This window comes from Thamnophis elegans, chromosome 10, assembly GCF_009769535.1.
Source record: "Thamnophis elegans isolate rThaEle1 chromosome 10, rThaEle1.pri, whole genome shotgun sequence".
NCBI classification, from domain to species: domain Eukaryota; kingdom Metazoa; phylum Chordata; class Lepidosauria; order Squamata; family Colubridae; genus Thamnophis; species Thamnophis elegans.
Genome location: NC_045550.1, coordinates 68,791,315 through 68,811,025, shown reverse-complemented (window position 1 = coordinate 68,811,025; position 19,711 = coordinate 68,791,315). Strand labels below are relative to the sequence as shown.

The 19,711-nt window shown below is 46.9% G+C and overlaps 1 protein-coding gene across 2 annotated transcripts in view; it reads right to left on the bottom strand.

The window, feature by feature from the left end:
* RUBCN (rubicon autophagy regulator) overlaps window positions 1-16,778 on the bottom strand; it is a 66,460-nt gene extending 49,682 nt beyond the window's left edge. For both annotated transcript variants that reach the window (XM_032225417.1, XM_032225418.1), the window contains exons 1-3: window positions 16,614-16,778; window positions 2,401-2,554; window positions 1,839-1,922 (exon numbers count right to left, since the gene is read on the bottom strand). In XM_032225417.1, coding sequence (XP_032081308.1) covers window positions 1,839-1,922; window positions 2,401-2,554; window positions 16,614-16,642 — 267 coding nt within the window. In that variant the 5' untranslated portion in view covers window positions 16,643-16,778. The remainder of the gene's footprint in view (window positions 1-1,838; window positions 1,923-2,400; window positions 2,555-16,613) is intronic.
* Window positions 16,779-19,711: the final 2,933 nt, after the last annotated feature.

The window sequence follows — 19,711 nt, the reverse complement described above, 5'->3', positions numbered from 1 at the left end:
GCTGGGTGATGTTGGGTCAATCATCTGAAGGCACTGAATTCTAGTCCCATTTTAGGCATGAATGCTGGCCAAGTGACTTTGGGCCAATCACCAGGGGACAGTGAGTTCCAGTCCCACCTCAGCCATGAAAGCCAGCTGGGTGGTGTTGGGCCAATCGCCAGGAGATGGTGAGTTTTAGTCCCATTTTAGGCATAAAATCAGCTGGGTGAATTTGGGGCAGCCTCTCTCCCTATGGAAGAGCTGAAAAGTTTAATCTAGCGTTTCTCAAACTTGGCAAATTGGAAGCCATTGTGCACTCCCAGAATTCCTCAGCCAGCCGGGGGTGTTGAATTCTGGGAGTTGAAATCTGCACCTCTTAAAGGTGCCGAGATTGAATAACATGGACGTAATCTCTCTGCCTTTTACAAGCTTCCTCTGCTGTGGAAGTACTACTTCTTCTGCCATTGATTCTTTGGGATCTTCAATCTTAATTCCTTTAAGATGGATGGATGTGTGGGTGAAAAGGAGGAAGGAAGGAAGAAGAATGAGTAAGAGGAAGGGAGAAGAAAGAAAGGAAAGAAACAAAGAAAGGGAGGAGGAAAGAAGGAAGGGAGGGAGATGGTAGGAAAGAAGGATGGATGATGGGAGGGAGGGAGGAAGGAGGAGGAGGAGGGAGAAGAAAGAAAGAAAGGAAGGAAGGAAACAAAGAAAGAAAGAGAAGGAAGGAAAAAGGAAGGAGGAGGGAAGGAGAAGAAAGAAAGAAAGGAAAGAAGGAAAGGAAGTAAGAAAGAGAAGGAAGGAAGGCAGGAAGGAAGATGGTAGGAGGGAAGGAAGGGAGGGAGGAAGAAATAGAAAGAGGGAGGAAGGGAGGGAGGGAGGGAGATGGTAGGAAGGAAGGATGGATGATGGGAGGGAGGGAGGAAGGAGGAGGAGGAGGGAGAAGAAAGAAAGAAAGGGAAGAAAGGAAGGAAACAAAGAAAGAGAAGGAAGGAAAGAGGAAGGAGGAGGGAGGGAGAAGAAAGAAAGAAAGGAAAGAAGGAAAGAAAGTAAGAAAGAGAAGGAAGGAAGGCAGGGAGGAAGATGGTAGGAGGGAAGGAAGGGAGGGAGGAAGAAATAGAAAGAGAGAGGAAGGAAGGAAGGAAGGAAGGGAGGGAGGGAGGGAGGGAGATGGTAGGAAGGAAGGATGGATGATGGGAGGGAGGGAGGAAGGAGGAGGAGGAGGGAGAAGAAAGAAAGAAAGGAAAGAAAGGAAGGAAACAAAGAAAGAGAAGGAAGGAAAGAGGAAGGAGGAGGGAGGGAGAAGAAAGAAAGGAAAGAAGGAAAGAAAGTAAGAAAGAGAAGGAAGGAAGGCAGGGAGAAAGATGGTAGGAGGGAAGGAAGGAAGGAAGAAATAGAAAGAGAGAGGAAGGAAGGAAGGAAGGGAGGGGGGAGGGAGATGGTAAGAAGGAAGGATGGATGATGGGAGGGAGGGAGGGAGGAGGAGGAGGAGGAGGAGGGAGAATAAAGAAAGGGAAGAAAGGAAGGAAACAAAGAAAGAAAGAGAAGGAAGGAAAGAGGAAGGAGGAGGGAGGGAGAAGAAAGAAAGGAAAGAAAGTAAGAAAGAGAAGGAAGGAAGGCAGGGAGGAAGATGGTAGGAGGGAAGGAAGAAATAGAAAGAGGGAGGAAGGAAGGGAGGGAGGAAGATAAGGAGAAATCTCCTAACAGTGAGAACAATTAATCCACAGAAAAACCATTCTCTCCAGCAGTTAATTCAATCTTAATCAATCAATCTTTCCCACCCCCAACAAAGCCACTTCGGTGTTTTCCCAACCCTGCTCCTCCTGGGACCCTCCCGGATTTCCCTCTCCGAATTCACTCACCTTGTCCACGTGATGGGCCGCCTGGGGGCTCAGCCAATACACATCCTTCACAAACTGCCAGTAGTCCGTCTTCTGGCAATGCACCTGGGGGTGGGTGGGGGGAGAGAAATGGAGGTCAAATTCTTCCCCTTGGTAGCGGCTGAGGCCTCCCACTCGCGGCCGAAACCCAACCAGGCGGGGGGAAAAAAAGAGGAAGAGAGCCAGCAGCTTCACAGCTGCTGAATATAAACAAGAAAAAAGCATGTGATCCCCTTTTCTGTTCAGGACTCAAGCCATGTGGTCCTGTCCACCATTAAACCATCTTTCCAAGCAGCCTCCATGTCTCCAGTGTCTTTTCCCCCACTTGGAGCTCAACCCAGAAGGACATTTCTTTCATCACCACCTCACAGGGTTGTTGTTGTTGTTGTGGGGAAAACAGGAGGAGGAAGGCATGTTGGATATGTTTGCCACCTCGAGTTATTTGTAAAAATAATACAGGCGGGACTCAAACAATCAAACAAACACTTCCTAAAACAAAATCCGGTTTCCTTTCCTGCCCCAAAGCGCACTAAGAGAGCCCTACCTTGTCTAGGATGAGGCCGTGATAGAGGATGCTGTGCATGTCCCTGCAGAGCCGCTCCAAGCCGCCATATTTAGACCAGACGTTGGGGTGATTGATGGAGACCAAGCCTTCCACCGTAGTCTTCAGGTCCCCCAACAACATCCAATGTTCTCTCCTGAAACAGAGAGACAAGTCTCAGGAAGCCCAGGCGGAATATTATCCCCTTAGGAAAGCAATCCAGCAAACAGAACCCACTGCAATGGACAAGGTCGTACGTTCCCATTTCGCAGCTACCAAGATTGTTGGTCGAGCAGGGACAAAAACAGCCCGAGGAAAAGATTGAACCCTGGGAAACGGGCCCTTGATCATTCAACAGGAATGCTGATGTATCATCAGGTAATCCTCAATATACAATAGTTCATCTAGTGACAACAGCGCTGAAAAAAATGACTTACGACCATTTTTCACACTTAGACAATAGAATAGCAGAGCTGGAAGGGACCTTGGAGGTCTTCTAGTCCAACCCCCTGCCTAGGCAGGAAACCCTATACCGTTCCAGACAAATGGCTATCCAACATCTTCTTAAAGACTTCCAGTGTTGGGGCATTCACAACTTCTGGAGGCAACTTCTGTTCCACTGACTCATTGTTCTAACTGTCAGGAAATTTCTCCTCAGTTCTAGGTTGCTTCTCTCCTTGATTAGTTTCCACCCATTGCTTCTTGTTCTATCCTTAGGTGCCTTGGAGAATAGTTTGACTCCCTCTTCTTTGGGGCAACCCCTGAGATACTGGAAGGCTGCTATCATGTCTCCCCTGGTCCTTCTTTTCATTAAACTAGACATCCCCAGTTCCTGCAACCGTTCTTCGTATGTTTAAGCCTCCAGTCCTCTAATCCTCTTGCTTGCTCTTCTCTGCACTTTTTCCAGAGTCTCCACATCTTTTCTACATCGTGGCAACCAAAACTGGATGCCGTATTCCAAGTGTGGCCTTACCAAAGCCTTATAAAGTGGTATCAACCCTTCACGTGATCTTGATTCTATCCCTCTGTTGATGCAGCCTAGAACTGTGTTGGCTTTTTTGGCAGCTGCTGCCCACGGCTGGCTCCTATTTAAATGGTTCTCCACTAGGACTCCAAGATCCCTCTCACAGTTAGCACTATTGAGCCAGGTACCACCTATACTGTCCCTGTGCATTTCGTTTTTCTTGCCCAAATGTAGAACCTGACTCTTTTCACCATTGAATTTCATTTTATTAGTGCCCAATGTTCAAATTTGTCAAGATCCTTCTGTGTCTTAAGCCTGTCTTCTTAAGCCTTATGACCATTGCAGGATCCCCATGTGATCAAAATTTAGACCCTGGGGCACTGCAACCCCCATAAATTTGAGTCAGCCAGGCACCCACATTTTGATCACATGACCGTGGGGATACTACCAGGATCGTAAGAGTAAAAAAATGGTGATAAACCACATTTTTTTCAGTGCTGTTGTAACTTTGAGCTGTCACTTAATGGGCTGGTGTAAGTTGAGGACTATCTGTAACATCCTGACACTCACAATCAGCAGTGAATTCAACCTAATTACAATCTTGACTTGCAACCATTCATTTACCGACCGTTTGAAGTTATGACGACACTGGAAACAGTCACTTATAACCATGTTTCACACTTATGACCGTTGGTTGTAGCATCCCTATTCTATTGTAGCATCCCTATTCTATCCGAGGTGGCGCAGTGGTTAAATGCAGCACTGCTGGCTACTTCAGCTGATTGCAGTTCAGCAATTCGGCTGTTCAAATCCCACTAGGCTCAAGGTTGACTCAGCCTTCCATCCTTCCGAGGTGGGTAAAATGAGGACCCGGATTGTTGTTGGGGGCGATATGCCGACTCTGTAAACCGCTTAGAGAGGGCTGAAAGCCCTATGAAGCGGTATATAAGTCTAACTATTGCTATTGTTGCTATTGCTATTCTGATGGATTGATGGACACCCGCTGTTTTAAAGCTTCCAACTATCCTGATAGCATCCGACTCTGAATAAGTCAAAAAACCGACACTAATGCAAATTATTTTATCTGCAGAAAACAATCCAAAGTGATCCGCCGGATCGACCTCTCCTCGGTAAAATCTGGAATTGTGCAGGATGAAATCCACCCAATAGTTCCGCAATATTTATCTCTTTTAAGAGAAGGCTTGGCTTTAAGCTCTAAAAATAAAACATTTGTTTTCACTACCAAGACACCCTTCCCCTTTCTTCGTGTCATTTAAGAAGGCTGAGTCAAGAGGATTTCCTAGAAGGCAGAAGTACAATTCGTCCACAACTTGCAAAAGTTTGTTTAGTGAATATCCAAAGACACATCCAGAGAGCTGAAGAAGCTTCTTGGAGGAGAAGCGAAACATCTTCAAAAGAAAACCAGAAAGCCCAGTTGCCTCTTGGGGGAAAATATCACCTTTGGGCTAACTATCACCTGGATGACACTATAATACAGTGTTTCCCAACCTTGGCCGCTTGAAGATGTCTTGACTTCAACTCCCAGAATCCCCCAGCCAGCTGGCTGGGGAATTCTGGGAGTTGAAGTCCAGACATCTTCAAGCGGCCAAGGTTGGGAAACACTGCACTAATACGGAGATATTTCACAAGAAGAGTACTTAATTCCTCTGCTCACAATAAAATACCTGATGCCACCAGGTGTGAAATTTTAGGCCTGGACAACTGGAACTTCACCAACTAAGGTTTGAGCTAAGCTTAGGACACAAAATTGTCTGCTATAACGTCCTACCTGTCAACGACATCTTCAGCTTAAACCGCAATAACACACGGGCAAACAATAGATGCAAACTCAAGGGAAACGGCTCCAAATTCGATTGCAGAAAATGCGACTTCAGCCACAGAGTGATCAACGCCTAGAATGCTCTACCTGTTTCGGTTGTTAGTTCCTCCTACCCTCTCTCCTTCTCTTTCTCTCGCTTCCACCCTCCCTAACCTCTTCCTTCTTTCCTCCTCTCCTTCCCTTCCCTTCCTCCTACTCCTACTTCCTCCTCCCCACATCTTCAATCTTAAACTGTCTACCATGGACCTCACACTTTTCCAGGTCGTGGTTGTCCCAAAGGCAGCTGGACTTTTTGGTTTTTCTTTGAAAAGGTTTCACTTCTTATCCAAGAAGCTTCTTCAGTTGGTGAGAACGGAAGAGAGCGAATCGAAGGAGTTTCTTGGATGAGAAGCGAAACCCCTTCAAAGAAAAAAAACAGAAAATCCGGTCGCCTCTTGGGGGGGTGGGGGGAAAGAACCTTTGGGAGATCCTGAATCTGCATTTCTAGTTGCCTCCAGAAGTTGTGAATGCCCCAACACTGGAAGTCTTTAAGAAGATGTTGGATAGTCATTTGTCTGAAACGGTATAGGGTTTCCTGCCTAGGCAGGGGGTTGGACTAGAAGACCTCCAAGGTCCCTTCCAGCTCTATTCTGATTATTATTTCAAGGGCCTTTAAGACAGTGGCTATCCAAAGACATTGACCTGTACTGGGAAGGTCTAGAACCGTGATGATGAACCCATGGAAAGCGTGCCAGAGGTGGGCACGCACAGACCTCTCGGTGGGCATGTGCACCTTCACCAGCTGCTCTTCTGATTTCCAGCATGCACATTTAGGCTGGTCAGCTGGTATTCACAGGTGCCGGAGCACCAGAAAACGCCCTGAAAAACGGCCCCCAAAACAGGCTGGTTTTGGGTCGTTTTCGGGCCATTTTTCAGGCCAAAAACAGCCTGAAAACCGCCAGAAAACAGGCATGTCCGTGTGCCAGCCAGGTTTCTGGTGCTCCGGAGCGTGGACATGCACAGACATGCACGGTGTGGCACTCGGTGCCGAAAAGGTTTGCCCTCCCCGGCCCAGAAGACAGATTTCCAAGTTGAAGGATCTTGTTGCTTCGACCTTCGGCAAATTGCGGCTTCATCCTCACCTCTCAACACTAAGAGACCCCAATGGAAACGCCCTGGTGAAATCGGCCCCCCAGCCTTACATGGTCAAGAGCCCCGTTGTTTGCTAGTGACGCACTGTTTTGCACGCAGAAGGAACCAGCTGCACCCTTGGCAGGGCAGGTGGCAGGGCACGGAAAGACTCCCAGTTAATAGCAATAGCAGTTCGATTTATATACCGCTTCATAGGGCTTTCAGCCCTCTCTAAGCGGTTTACAGAGTCAGCATATCGCCCCCACAGTCTGGGTCCTCTTTTCACCCACCTCGGAAGGATGGAAGGCTGAGTCAACCTTTGAGCCGGTGAGATTTGAACCGCCGAACTGCAGATAACAGTCAGCTGAAGCAGCCTGCAGTACTGCACTCTAACCACTGCGCCACCTCGGCTCTAAAGTGGCACCCCTGGGATAGTTGGGCTTGTTTTCAAGGTGGGGTTTCAGACAGATGTTCCTCGACTTACAACACTTCATTTCGTCACTAAATGATGAATGTTCTTTTGTTTGTGATATTTTGTTTTAAAAACCCATTTCTATATCAGTGTTTTTCAACCTTGGCAACTTTTAACGTTTTGCGGACTTCAGCTCCCAGGATTTCCTTTCTCTCTTGGAGTGGAGAGTTTGCGGAGAAAGGGATGACAAGAGAGGGAGCTATTCCGCCTGGAGAATTCTGGGAGTTGAAGTCCACACCTCTTTAAAGTTGTCCAGGCTGAGAAACACTCTGTGTCATTACAGTGGGAAAAGTTTGTGACATTTTTTTTCTAACAAATACTGTTGGAAGTCTGTTAAAAACGAAGAAGACCAGCCTTCCTTTCACCCCCGGTGCCCACCAGACGGGTTGGAGAAACTTCCGTCATCCCCCATCAGTTGATGGTCATTGTAGTAGCCCAGCCCAGCTGGCGGGCACCAGGTTGGAGAAGACGGAAAGAGGCCGTATGCTGAGAAAACCATCCTGCGTTTGGGTTTGTGCCAGGGTGCAATTCAAACCAACAAGCAAACCTTTTTGCATTACGCCGGATGTAAAAAAAATTGATGCAATGCATCTCAAGAAAGTTAGTTTGTACTTAAAGGAGAATATTGAAGTTTCGAAGTTTTATTTTATTTATATGCCGCCCTATTCCCTAAAAGGGACTCAGGGCGGCGAACAACTCCAACGGAAAGGGGAACATGCAAATACAAAATAGACATTTAAAATAACCAACAACCACACCTGTCGAGAGGGGAAGGGAGCTCAACAACCCCAGGCCTGCCGGCACAGAATATACTTTAAATCTCCATCTTTGGGTATTTTTTTCTTTTTTTGAGAAGTTAATACATTCGGATCTATTCTAAATCTGTTGGGCTTTTTAAAAATAAAATAAAAACAAAAAAGTTACAAGTTTGCAGGCGTGCACAGTTGTTATTCTGTTGGGCAATCGGCCTCAAAATACTGTTGGAAGTCTGTTAAAAATGAAGACCACTTCTGTGCAATCTCCAGAAGCGGAAATTCACCAATGAGAGGAAGAGTGGGAAACAGAGGGAGAAGAAAGATGGGAAGAGAGGGATAGGAGAGAGGGCAAGGGGGGAAGATGAGCAGGATAAGGAGGAGTGGAATGAAGAGAGAGGAGAAGGAGAAAGGAAGGGGAAGTAGAAAAGGATGATGGAGGGAAGAAAGCAGGTAGGAGAGAGGCAGAAGAGCTAATAATGGGTTTTTATCTTTCTGGGAGTTGATGGCAAGAAGAACGGATGTAATTACTACTTAATACAATAGGATACTGGCTATGTAATAGTATATATGTGATTGTATGTTATGAAAATGGAAAATAAAAAAGTATATTTTGAAACAAAAATGAAGACCACCAGCCTTCCTTTCACTCCGGTGCCCACCAGACCGGTTGGAGAAACCTCCGTCCTCCCCCATCAGTTTAGGGTCATTGTAGAAGTGATGGCTAACTTTTTTTGGGTGCCGAGGGCCAAATGTGCGTGCGAAACCCCAAAATGCAATGTGAGCACACACACCCCCCCCCTGTGCATGCACCCCGCTCCCATATGTAGAGTGGAACTGAGCTGGCCCGATGGCTTGCGTGCCCACAGAATGGGCTCTGCATGCCATTGGTTTGCCATCACGGACCTATTTCCAGTAATATATCCACCCATAATATGTCCATTCTGCCACGTATGATTCTGGGCCTTTGGCAGGAATCTCTTCCCCGGGGACAACTCTGGGTTTAAAGTCCATGTCCTTCAAGCCTATCTGGTAACCAGGAAACACATACACACAGAAACGAAACGCACAATCTTGCAGGTGTGGCCCAGCCACTAAGTCCCCCCCACCCCTTTTGCAAATGCAATACAATAAAATAGCAGAGTTGGAAGGGACCTCGGAGGTCTTCTAGTCCAACCCCCTGCCTAGGCAGGAAACCCTATACTGTTTCAGACAAATGGCTATCCAACATCTTCTTAAAGACTTCCAGTGTTGGCGCATTCACAACTTCTGGAGGCAACTTCTGTTCCACTGGTTAATTGTTCTGACTGTCAGGAAATTCCTCCTCAGTTCTAAGTTGCTTCTCTCCTGGATTAGTTTCCACCCATTGCTTCTTGTTCTACCCCCAGGTGCCTTGGAGAATAGTTTGACTCCCTCTTCTTTGGGGCAACCCCTGAGATATTGGAAGGCTGCTATCGTGTCTCCCCTGGTCCTTCTTTTCATTAAACTAGACAGACTCAATCCCTCCAACTGTTAACAGAATAACAGAGTTGGAGGGGACCTTGGAGGTCTTCTAGTCCAGCCCCCTGCTCAAGCAGGAGAGCCTATACCGTTTCAGACAAGTGACTGTCCAGTGTCTTCTTAATAACCTCCAGTGATGAAGCACCCACAACTTTTGGTGGCAAGCTGTTCCAGTGGTTATAATTGTTCTCACTGTCAGGAAATTCCTCCTTAATTCCACGTTGCTTCTCTCCTGGATTAGTTTCCATCCGTTGCTTCTTGTCCTGCCTTCAGGCGCTTTGGAAAACAGGCTGAGCCCCTCATCTTAGATGTTTGAACGCTGTCATCATGTCACTCCATCAAATGAAACAGCCACTGAGTGAGAAATGGTAGTTTCGGTCGCTAAACGAATAGTTGCAATGTCAGCTGAGGATTGCCCATATTGGTCTAAGAATTTCTGTTGTGAGAAAAGCCGCACCGCTTGGGACGGACTGCTTCATCCGAGCACATTGAGGATTTTGGCTGCTTTGGAGCCCAAAGGGTTTAATCTGCTGCTGTTCCAGTAGCGCATGTCGTGCCATGGCATTCACATGCAAATTAGAAAATGGGTGTGTTATTTACACACAGACGTATGATTAATCCAGCCTCCAGAATAACAAAAGATCTACTGCCAACCAATCTTCGTTCCTTCCCTACCTACCATTATCCTTCTTTCCTTCCTACCTACCAATTATCTTCCTTCCTACCTTCCTTCCTTTCGTACGTACCTACCATTATCCATCCTTCCTTCCTTCTTACCTATTATCCATCCTTCCTTCCTTCCATCCTTCCTTTCCTACCTACCTACCATCATTCCTTCCTTCCTTTCGTACCTATCTACCATTATCCTTCCTTCCTTCCATCCTTCCTTTCCTACCTACCTACCTACCTACCGTCATTCCTTCCTTCCTTTCGTACCTATCTACCATTATCCATCCATCCTTCCTTCCTTCCTTCCTTCCCTACCTACCTACCTACCTACCGTCATTCCTTCCTTCCTTTCATACCTATCTACCATTATCCATCCATCCTTCCTTTCTTTTGTACCTACCCTACCATTATCCATCCTTCCTTCCTTCTTTCCATCATTCCTTCCTTCCTTTCGTACCTACCTACCATTATCCTTCCTTCCTTCCATCCTTCCTTTCGTACCTACCTACCATTATCTTTCCTTCCTTCTTACCTACCATTATCCATCCTGCAACCGTTCTTCCTATGTTTTAGCCTCCAGTCCCCTAATCCTCTTTGTTGCTCTTCTCTGCACTCTTTCCAGAGTCTCCACATCTTTTTCTACATCGTGGCGACCAAAACTGGATGCAAATATTCCAAGTGTGGCCTTTCCAAGGCCTTATAAAGTGGTATCAACACTTCACGTGATCTTGATTCTCTCCCTCTGTTGATGCAGCCTAGAACTGTGTTGGCTTTTTTGGCAGCTGCTGTCCACAGCTGGATCCTATTTAAATGGTTGTCCACTAGGACTCCAAGATCCCTCTCACAGTTACTACTACTGAGCAAGGAACCACCTATACTGTCCCTGTGCATTTCGTTTCTCTTGCCTAAATGTAGAACCACTGAATTTCATTTTGTTAGATAGGGCCGGATAGCACTCAAGTTAGCCACACAGCTGTGAAAGGAATCAGGCTTCTTCATTGACTTCATTTGCCAGAAGGTCGCACAAGGGGATCACGTAACTCTGGGATACTGTCACCGTCATAGATATGAGTCAGTTGCCAGGAATCTGGATGTTGATCATGAGACTATGCTGCAAGAGTTAGAAATGGGGGGACGGACGATCCTAAGTCATTTTTTCCCCCTAGGGTCATAGTTTCTTCAGTAAACAAACTGTCGTAAGTCAAGTAAGTCAAGCCTCTACTGCAAATGGCTGAAGGGAGGGCTGGAAATTATGGGATGTATGTGTGTGGGGTGTGTGTCTCCCACAGGAAAGTTTGCTTTATTCTATCTGTGGCGTGAAAAAAAGGGATCTTCTCCCCGGTTACTTGAGCGAGGCGGGATCTCTGCCAAGAATTTGGAAGGGAGCGTTCCTCGATTAGGTTCAGCTAAGACAAACCGCTTTGGCCTGCTTTGAAAGCAACTGGCCAGGTTTCCTGGACAAGCCAAACTTGGTTTGCGTCATCCGACTCGCAGGGAGGACTTTGTTGGGGAAACGAAAACGAAAGCTAAGCCGTAGGGTGGGGTGGGGGGATGCACACACCCCTGTGTTCCCCCCGCTTTTGGCACGCGATCCAAAAAGGTTTAGCCATCCCTGGTGTAAGCCAAGAGTCAGTTTTATCCTTCTTTGGACTTTTGATGCTTTGCATCGTTTTCAGCCACTTGTCTGAAATTTTATAGGGCCGTAACGGCAAAGGTATGGCATGTGTGCCACACGTCGCACCTCTCATCCCACCACCCCCTTGACCCTGTTTTGGCTTCCAGGTTGGTGCAGGAGGCCCTCCAGGGCCAAAAGAGGGGGCGGGGGACTGCAAAGCCCCCCCATGTGTTGTTCTGGTCCCGGAAAGCCTCTGGCACAAATCTGGAAGCCAAAAATGGACAGTGAGTGTATGGGATGCGGGGGGGGGGGGGCTGCACAGGTATGCACTGGTATGCACGAGACAGTCACACGCGCATGCATGGGGGGGCAGAGCACACAGGAGGATAGCATGTGACGACAAAAAGGATAGAGTCTCCTGTTCGGGCAGGGGGCTGGACTAGAAGACCTCCGAGGTCCCTTCCAGCCTCCTCCTCCTCCTCCTCTTCTTCCCTTTTGAGGGAAATGTAACTCACCCAGAATCACTTCTTGAGGTAATCCTCAACTTACAACAGTTCACTTAGTGACCATTTGAAGTGACAACGGCCTTGGGAAAAGCGATTTACGACCATTTTTCACACTTACGACCATTGCAGCAACCCCAGGGTCAGCTGACTCATATTTATGACGGTCGCAGTGTCCCGGGGTCAAAGCGATCCCCTTTGGCGACCTTCTGACGAGCAGAGTCAAGGGGGAAGCCGGATTCGCTTAACGACCGTGCTACTAACTTAACGACTGCACAGATCTACTTAACATAACTAGGGCACGAAAACGGGGCCAAGTTCACTTCACAAGTGGCCTCGCTTAGCAACATAAATTCTGGGGGCTCCGTTACGGTCATAAGTTGAAGGACTACATGTCGAGCAGAAAGAGCTTTTGGTTGCAATTAAATGAGATGAAATATGATCCTGAGCCAAACAAGAATTGCCAGGAATCAAACAATCCACTTTCCATTTCATTTCAAAAACAGGTTTTTGTTTGCATTTATTTATTTATTTGTTTATTTATTTACTGCTTATTGAGACAGAAACAGAAAGGCAAAACGGATTCAGGGGTTTACAGGAAGCCAAACAACCGTTCACATTTAGTGACCATTCAACATTGCAACGGCAATGAAAAAAGAGACTCCCTTTACCCCTTTTCACACTCATGCAGTCTTGTGAGTTACATTCGGATGCTTGACCACCGACTCACATTTACGACGGTCGCAGTGTCCCGGGGGTGGTGGTGGTGGTTGTCACGTGATTTCCCCTTTTGCGACCTTCTGGGCAAGCAACTGGGAATCCAGATTCACTTAACAACCGGATTACTAACTTAACAAATGCAACGATTCACTTAAACACCCGTGTTGCTATTTTTACAAGCGCGGTGATTCGCTTAACAACGGTGGCAGAAATAAAAGCCAGAAGAACAGAACAAAACTCAGCGAACAAATTTCTCCCTTAAGACCAGAAAAGTTGGGCTCAATTGTGGGCATAAGTTGAGGACTACCTGTTATCCCTCATTCCAAAGAGGATCTTTAAAAAAACAAAAATCCAGAAGAGATGGATGATAAATCTCTCCCGGTTTCCTATTTTTTTGACCGTGGATAATTCCCGGGAATTCCAGGGCAAGAGTTCAGGAATGCCTGGGTTTGCGGCTCACCTGTCAAACGGAGGCATTGCTACCCAACCTGGAGGACGGGCATCGCTATGATTCACAGTTGTTGATGGGCCTCGCTTTTTAAAAGGTCGGTTTTGGAGAACCATCATTAGCGTTAAAGCACTCTTCAACCCTTCCCACAGGGCTTGGAATGAACAATAGCTAGTTGCTTGCAAGTAGGAGTTCCTCCTAGCCTGGGCCTGCTAAATCTGCCCAGGCATCCTTTTGAAAAATAATAATAGCCATTTATTTATTTTTCATATTTCTCAAACGCCCGACTCCTTCATAGAAGAGGCACAGGTAGTCCTCAACTTGCAACCAAACACCAAGGACTCTTCGTTTCAATCCTGAGCTACAAATATTCTCATTAATTGGTTGTTGTTATTAGTTGCGAAGTGGTGTCCGACCCATTGTGACCCCCATGGACAACGTTCCTCCAGGCCTTCTTGTCCTCTCCCATCCTCTGGAGTCCATTGAAGCTCACGCCGGCTGCTTCGATGACTCCATCCAGCCCCCTCCTTCTCTATCGTCCCCTTCTTCTTCTTTTGTCCTCCATCGTTCCCAGCATGAGGCTCTTCTCCACGGAGTCCTTCTTCCTTCTCCTTAGGTGGCCAAAGTACTTGAGATGATAGATAGATAGATAGATAGATAGATAGATAGGTAGGTAGGTAGGTAGGTAGGTAGGTAGGTAGGTAGGTAGGTAGGTAGGTAGGTAGATGATAGATAGATAGATAGATAGATAGATAGATAGATAGATAGATAGATAGATAGATGCAAAGTCATGTCCGACCCATTGAGACCCCCATGGACAACGTTCCTCCAGGCCTTCCTGTCCTCTCCCATCCTCTGGAGTCCATTGAAGCTCACGCCGACTGGTTCAGTGACTCCATCCAGCCACCTCCTTCTCTGCCGTCCCCTTCTTCTTCTTTTGCCCTCCATCGTTCCCAGCATGAGGCTCTTCTCCAGGGAGTCCTTCCTTCTCCTTAGGTGGCCAAAGTACTTGAGATAGATAAATAGATGGATGGATGGATGGATGGATGGATAGTTGTTGTGGTTAGTTGCGAAGTGGTGTTCCACCCATCGTGGCCTCATGGACAACGTTCCTTCAGGCCTTCCTGTCCTCTGCCATCCTCTGGAGTCCATTGAAGCTCACGCCAACTGCTTGCGTGACTCCATCCAGCCACCTCTTTCTCTGCCGTCCCCTCCTTCTTCTTTTGCCCTCCATCGTTCCCAGCATGAGGCTCTTCTCCAGGGAGTCCTTCTTTCTTCTCCTTAGGTGGCCAAAGTCTTTGAGTTTCCTCTTCAGGATCCAGCCTTCTAAAGAGCAGCTGGGGTTGATCTCCTCCAGGACTGACCAGTTGGATGGCCTTGCAGTCCAAGGGACTCACAAGAGTCTTCTCGAGCACCAGAGTTCAAAGGCCTCCATTCTTTCTTATGCTCAGCCTTCTTTATGGTCCAACTTTCACAGCCATCCATTGCAAGTGGGAAATCCACTGCCGTGACTGGACGCATGGTTATTGGTTACAATCCATTGAGTGACCTTGGCGTTACAACGGCACTGAAGCAAGTCACTTATGGCCATTTTTTACACTTACGACGGTCGCAGCGTCCCCGTAGTCACGAGATCAAGGTTTGGAGGCTTGGCAACTGAGCTGAATTTATGACGGTTGCAGTGTCGCAGGGTCACCTGATCACAATTTGTAACCTTCCCAGCTGGTTTCCGACAAGCCAAGTTAAAGAGGAAGCAAGATTCGCTTCCCAATTGCATGATTCACTTAACAACTGCAGTGATTCGCATAACGACTATAGCAAAAGCATTGTAAAGTGGGTCTAAACTCAACTGCCTCGCTTAGCGACGGGGATTTTGGGCTCAATTGTGATCGTAAGTCAGGGCTACCAATAATAGATGATATGTAATGGTATAGTATAATACTAATACAATGTGCCAACTTAGAACTAAGGAGAAATGTCCTGACAGTGAGAACAATTAACCAATGGAACTACTTGCCACCAGAAGTTGTGAATGCTCCAACGCTGGAAGTTTTTAAGAAGAGATTGGACAGCCGTTTGTCTGAAGTGGTTGGACTAGAAGACCTCCAGGGTCCCTTCCAGCCATACGACAGAACGATGGAATGATTCTATTCCCTTACAAATAAACATAACCACTATCTAACTCTATATATAATCATTCTTTCTACAAATCAATCATTTGTTTTCAAATAATAAACCTGAGAACCGTTTAAACGGGTTGCTTATAAGGACGCCTGCCTTGAACAGAGGGATGGACTAGAAGACCTCCAAGGTCCCTTCCAACTCTGTTATTAATATAACACAACATTGTAATCCAAGGACTGCCTGTAGAGAGAGTTAAATTCGCATTCATAACTGGATAGTCCTACTCTGTGTTTAATCTGTTGCCATGTCTTCCTTGCTAACAATTGTTACGGTGGAAGGTGTTTCATTTTTGGCACGGTTGCTCCTCAGAGCTGCAGGGATAGTCCTCAACCTACGACAGCATTTGGGACAGAAACTTGCACTATTAAGTGATGTGGTTCTTAAGTGAATCATGTGCAATCGTTAACACAACCCTAAGTCCCTTTTGTTGATCGTGAGAAACACGGCCCTTAGTCCCTTTCATCGGTTGTAAGCGTGAAACACGACCCTGCCCATTTTGTGGGTTGTCAGTGAGAAACATGGCCCTAAGTTCCTTTCATCTGTCGTAAGCATGAAACACCATCACAAGGCCCTTGTGTTGGTCATAAGTGAGAAACACGGCCCTAAGTCCCTTTCATCGGTCGTAAGCATGAAACACCATCACAAGTCCCTTTCATTGGTCGTAACCCTGAAACACGACTCTAAGCCCACTTCGTTGGTCGTAAGTGAGAAACACAGCCCTGTCATTTTCATTGAAACACTACCATAAGTCCCTTGCATTGGTCGTAAGTGAGAAACACGGCCCTAAGTCCCTTTCATCGGTCGTAAGCATGAAACACCATCACAAGTCCATTTCATCGGTCGTAAGCCTGAAACACGACTCCAAGCCCACTTCGTTGGTCGTAAGTGAGAAACGCGGCCCTGTCACTTTCATTGAAACACCACCATGTCCCTTGCCTTGGTCGTAAGTGAGAAACACGACCCTAAGTCCCTTTCATTGGTCGTAAGCATGAAACCTGACTCTAAGTCCATTTTCTTGGCCGTAAGTGAGAAACATGGCCCTAAGTCCCCTTTATCGGTTGTAAGCTCGAAACGCCACGCTAAGTCCCTTGTGTTGGTCGTAAGTGAGAAACACGGCCCTAAGTCCCTTTCCTCGGTCGTAAGCACAAAACATCAACCTATGTCCCTTCCGTCGGTCGTAAGCATGAAATACAGTCCTAAGTCCCTTTGGCCAGTGCCCGTTGTAACCTCGGACGGTCACTAAACGAGTGGTTGTAAGTCGAGGACTGCCTGTATTCTAGCCTCAGGGGACCCCCCCCATGACTGTAACCCCTCCCCCATGTCGCCCCCCCATGACTCCCCCTTCCCTTAGCCCCCCCCCTTCCCCTCGGCCCCTCCCCCCCCAACTCAGCGACCCCCCCCCACGGCTCCCCTCCCCCCCACAACCGCGCAGCGCCCACCTGCGCTCCTCCTGCTCTCCGACCTCCATCCCCGGAGGCAGGGAGGCGTCTCTCAGGGACCCCCGCTCTCTCCGCCCGCCCGAGAGACACCCAGTCCGAGGCCTCCGCCCGCTGCCATCGCGGGAAGCCTCTGCCCGGCGCCGCCTCCCGTTTCCTCGCCCCGCCGCTCCGTCACCGCCAGGGACTACGACTCCCGGCATGCCCCGGGCAGCTTCCGGCCCTCGCGCCACGCCTACTCCGGCCGCCGCCGCCGCGCACGGACCGCTGCGCATGCGTACGTCGCCTGGCTCGCGTTCGGAGGGACTTCAAGTCCCGATAGGCTTTGCCGGCTCTTCCGGTCTGGTTTTCTGCCCTTGACTGACCCGTGTATATAGTGGGAGGGGTTTGTGTGCGTGCGTGTGTTGGAAAGATGCAGATGTTTTGCACGTGAAAACATCTGCAAAGCCAACGTGTTATTGATCTATTTAGCATGTGGCATCTACAGGCTGGCATACAACACTAATAGAAGAAAGTTGAATTGGAGGAAATAAGAATTGGATAGGATTGCAATTCATGTAATGTAGTGTGCAGTGTTTCTCAACCTTGGCAACTTGAAGTCCTGTGGACTTCAACTCCCAGAATTCCCCAGCCAGCTATGCTGGCTGGGGGATTCTGGAAGTTGAAGTCCACAGGACTTCAAGTTGCCAAGGTTGAGAAACACTGATGTAGTGCAATAAATAACAAACTAGGAGGAGGTGCGTTATGCGTGTTTGTTGCCTTGAGTTACAGGCAGTCCTCGACTTTTAAGGACCACAACGGAGCACAAAATTTAGGTTGCTAAGCGAGACAAGTGGCTTTTCACCCCATTTTACCACCTTTCTTGTCACCAGTGAATCACAGCAGTTGTGAACTTAGCAAAATGTAAATGAATCTGGCTTCCCCATTAGCGTTGCTCGTCAGAAAGTTGCAAACGGGTTACATAATCCCAAGACACTACAACCGTCATAAATATGAGTCCATTGCCAAGAGGCTGAATTTTGATCTCATGACCCTGGGTGGGGGAGGGGGGATGCTGCAACAGTTGTAAGTGTGAACAAAGGTCCTAAGTCACTTTTTAAAGTGATGTTGTAACTTTGAACTGTCACTAAATGGACTGTTGTAAATCGAGTACTGCCTGCAATTGTAAAGAAATAAAGGCAGGATAAAAATGATCAGATTATTGGAAAATTCTGCAAACTGATAGTGGATTAACATTTCCCCAAAATTAGGAGAGCGGGGGAGGTAAATGTTGCTTTAAGGGTGGAATTGTAAATGTTGGTTTAGTTGAAATTATATATACATTTTTGGTTTTTTTATAATTGGAGGTGCTTTGAATGCCATATGGGGAGAAGGGCCAGCTATACCTTTAAGGCAATAAGAAAATAAAACATGTTTTTATGCTACTTCGGTTTCAAATCCAGCCAGCTGAGACTGACTTGAGTTATCTAAAAAGACACTTAACCCTTGGGAATAATTCAAGTAAACTCCTAATTAGATCCAAGGAGAAGTGAGGACATATTCAATTAAGTTTTGCTGTCTTGATCTTTTACAAGGCTGTTTTTATTATCTTGTGAGATGCTGGGAGTTGTATGATTGGAAGGTTTATTTTATTTATTATTTATGTATGGGTTAATTTTATGGGCCGCCTGTCTCGCTGTGGGGCTACTCCAGGGCATCTTACAACTGTTGGAAGGAAAATTTGTCCAGGTCAATTCCAAGTTGGGAGAGAGAGAGAGAGAGACGCTGGAAAGAACGCAGAGTCCGATTGGGAAGGAGATTTAATGATGAACAGAACCAACAACAGCATGTGGTTCTGAGGTTGAATGAGTGGATGGATATTTATAAGTTTCTGTGACGCAATTCCCACTGTGGCTTGATGAAAGAAATGTCCTTCTGGGTTCGGCTCCAAGTGGGGAAAAAGACACTGGAGACATGGAGGCTGCTTGGAAAGATGGTTTTAATGGTGGACAGGACCACATGGCTTGAGCCCTGGACAGAAAAGGTGATCACATGCTTCAATGTTGGTGGAGAAGAAGAGAAGGACTGAAGGAGGGGCTTGCTAGGCTTTTTATACCCTGTTTAGTCCCACCTCTCTGTTTCCTGTTCCTGTGTAAGAAATGTATTCTGATTGGTTGTCAGACTCCCATGGGGCCTTGCGGGGGCAACTCTCTAGGCTGAATCCAGGTTTGGTTGAGTTCTCAGATGCCATGTGGTCAGTTGAGCAAAGGGCCAATATTATCATGCTTTAATCCCGTCCCCCTGGAGCTGAAGTGGAGAAGTCTTTATTATGTAAAGTGGACTAGCTTGGCCTTCTTAATGGCCCATTAACAGTGGGGATGGGCAGGAAGCTACAGGCAACTATTCTGTCTTTTAAAACATGTTTCTTTCTTTTCACATCCAGAGAAATATTCTGCCTTTTCAATATTTCCTAGGATATTTCATTTTTCTGGGAGAGGGCTGGGTGATAACTTCCCACAGGCTATAATGGCATTCATCCTGGATTGGATCTTGAGTGCCGAGGAGCTGCTTCTAATCCTATCGCTCTACTTTTGTTAGCGGTCAAACTTTGCTGCAAGAAGTTTCAAAATATCCCGCCTTGAATGGGCTTCTGCCTGCAGTATTTGCTTGGCTTATGAATAAAGCTATCTGGATACTTGCCTTCCTCTTTCAATGAGCTCTTTTAAGTGCCGGCATCTGCTGTAAGCTATTAAGAAAGACTTGGAAGCTGCTTTCTGCCTTTAGAAACTTGTTTCTCCGCTTCTCCTTTAGAGAAATATAATATTCTGCCTTTTTTAAATACTTCCCAAAATGTTTCATTCTTCTAGGAGGGGTGGGTGGGCTTCCCACACAACAATAAAAAAGAAAGGAATGAAAAAGAGTGCAAATGAAACAGGAGGAGAATTGCGCAGTAAAATAGACAATGAACAAGAAAGTGAAAATAGATCAATAGCAGCTGGGTGGCACAGAAATGTAATAATAAGGCATTTTTATTCTGCTCACTCGTCCCAGTGTGTCTCGCGCACAGGTGTGTACATGGGAGTAACTCTCCACCCTCACCTTTGAAGTCTAAAAATAGCACA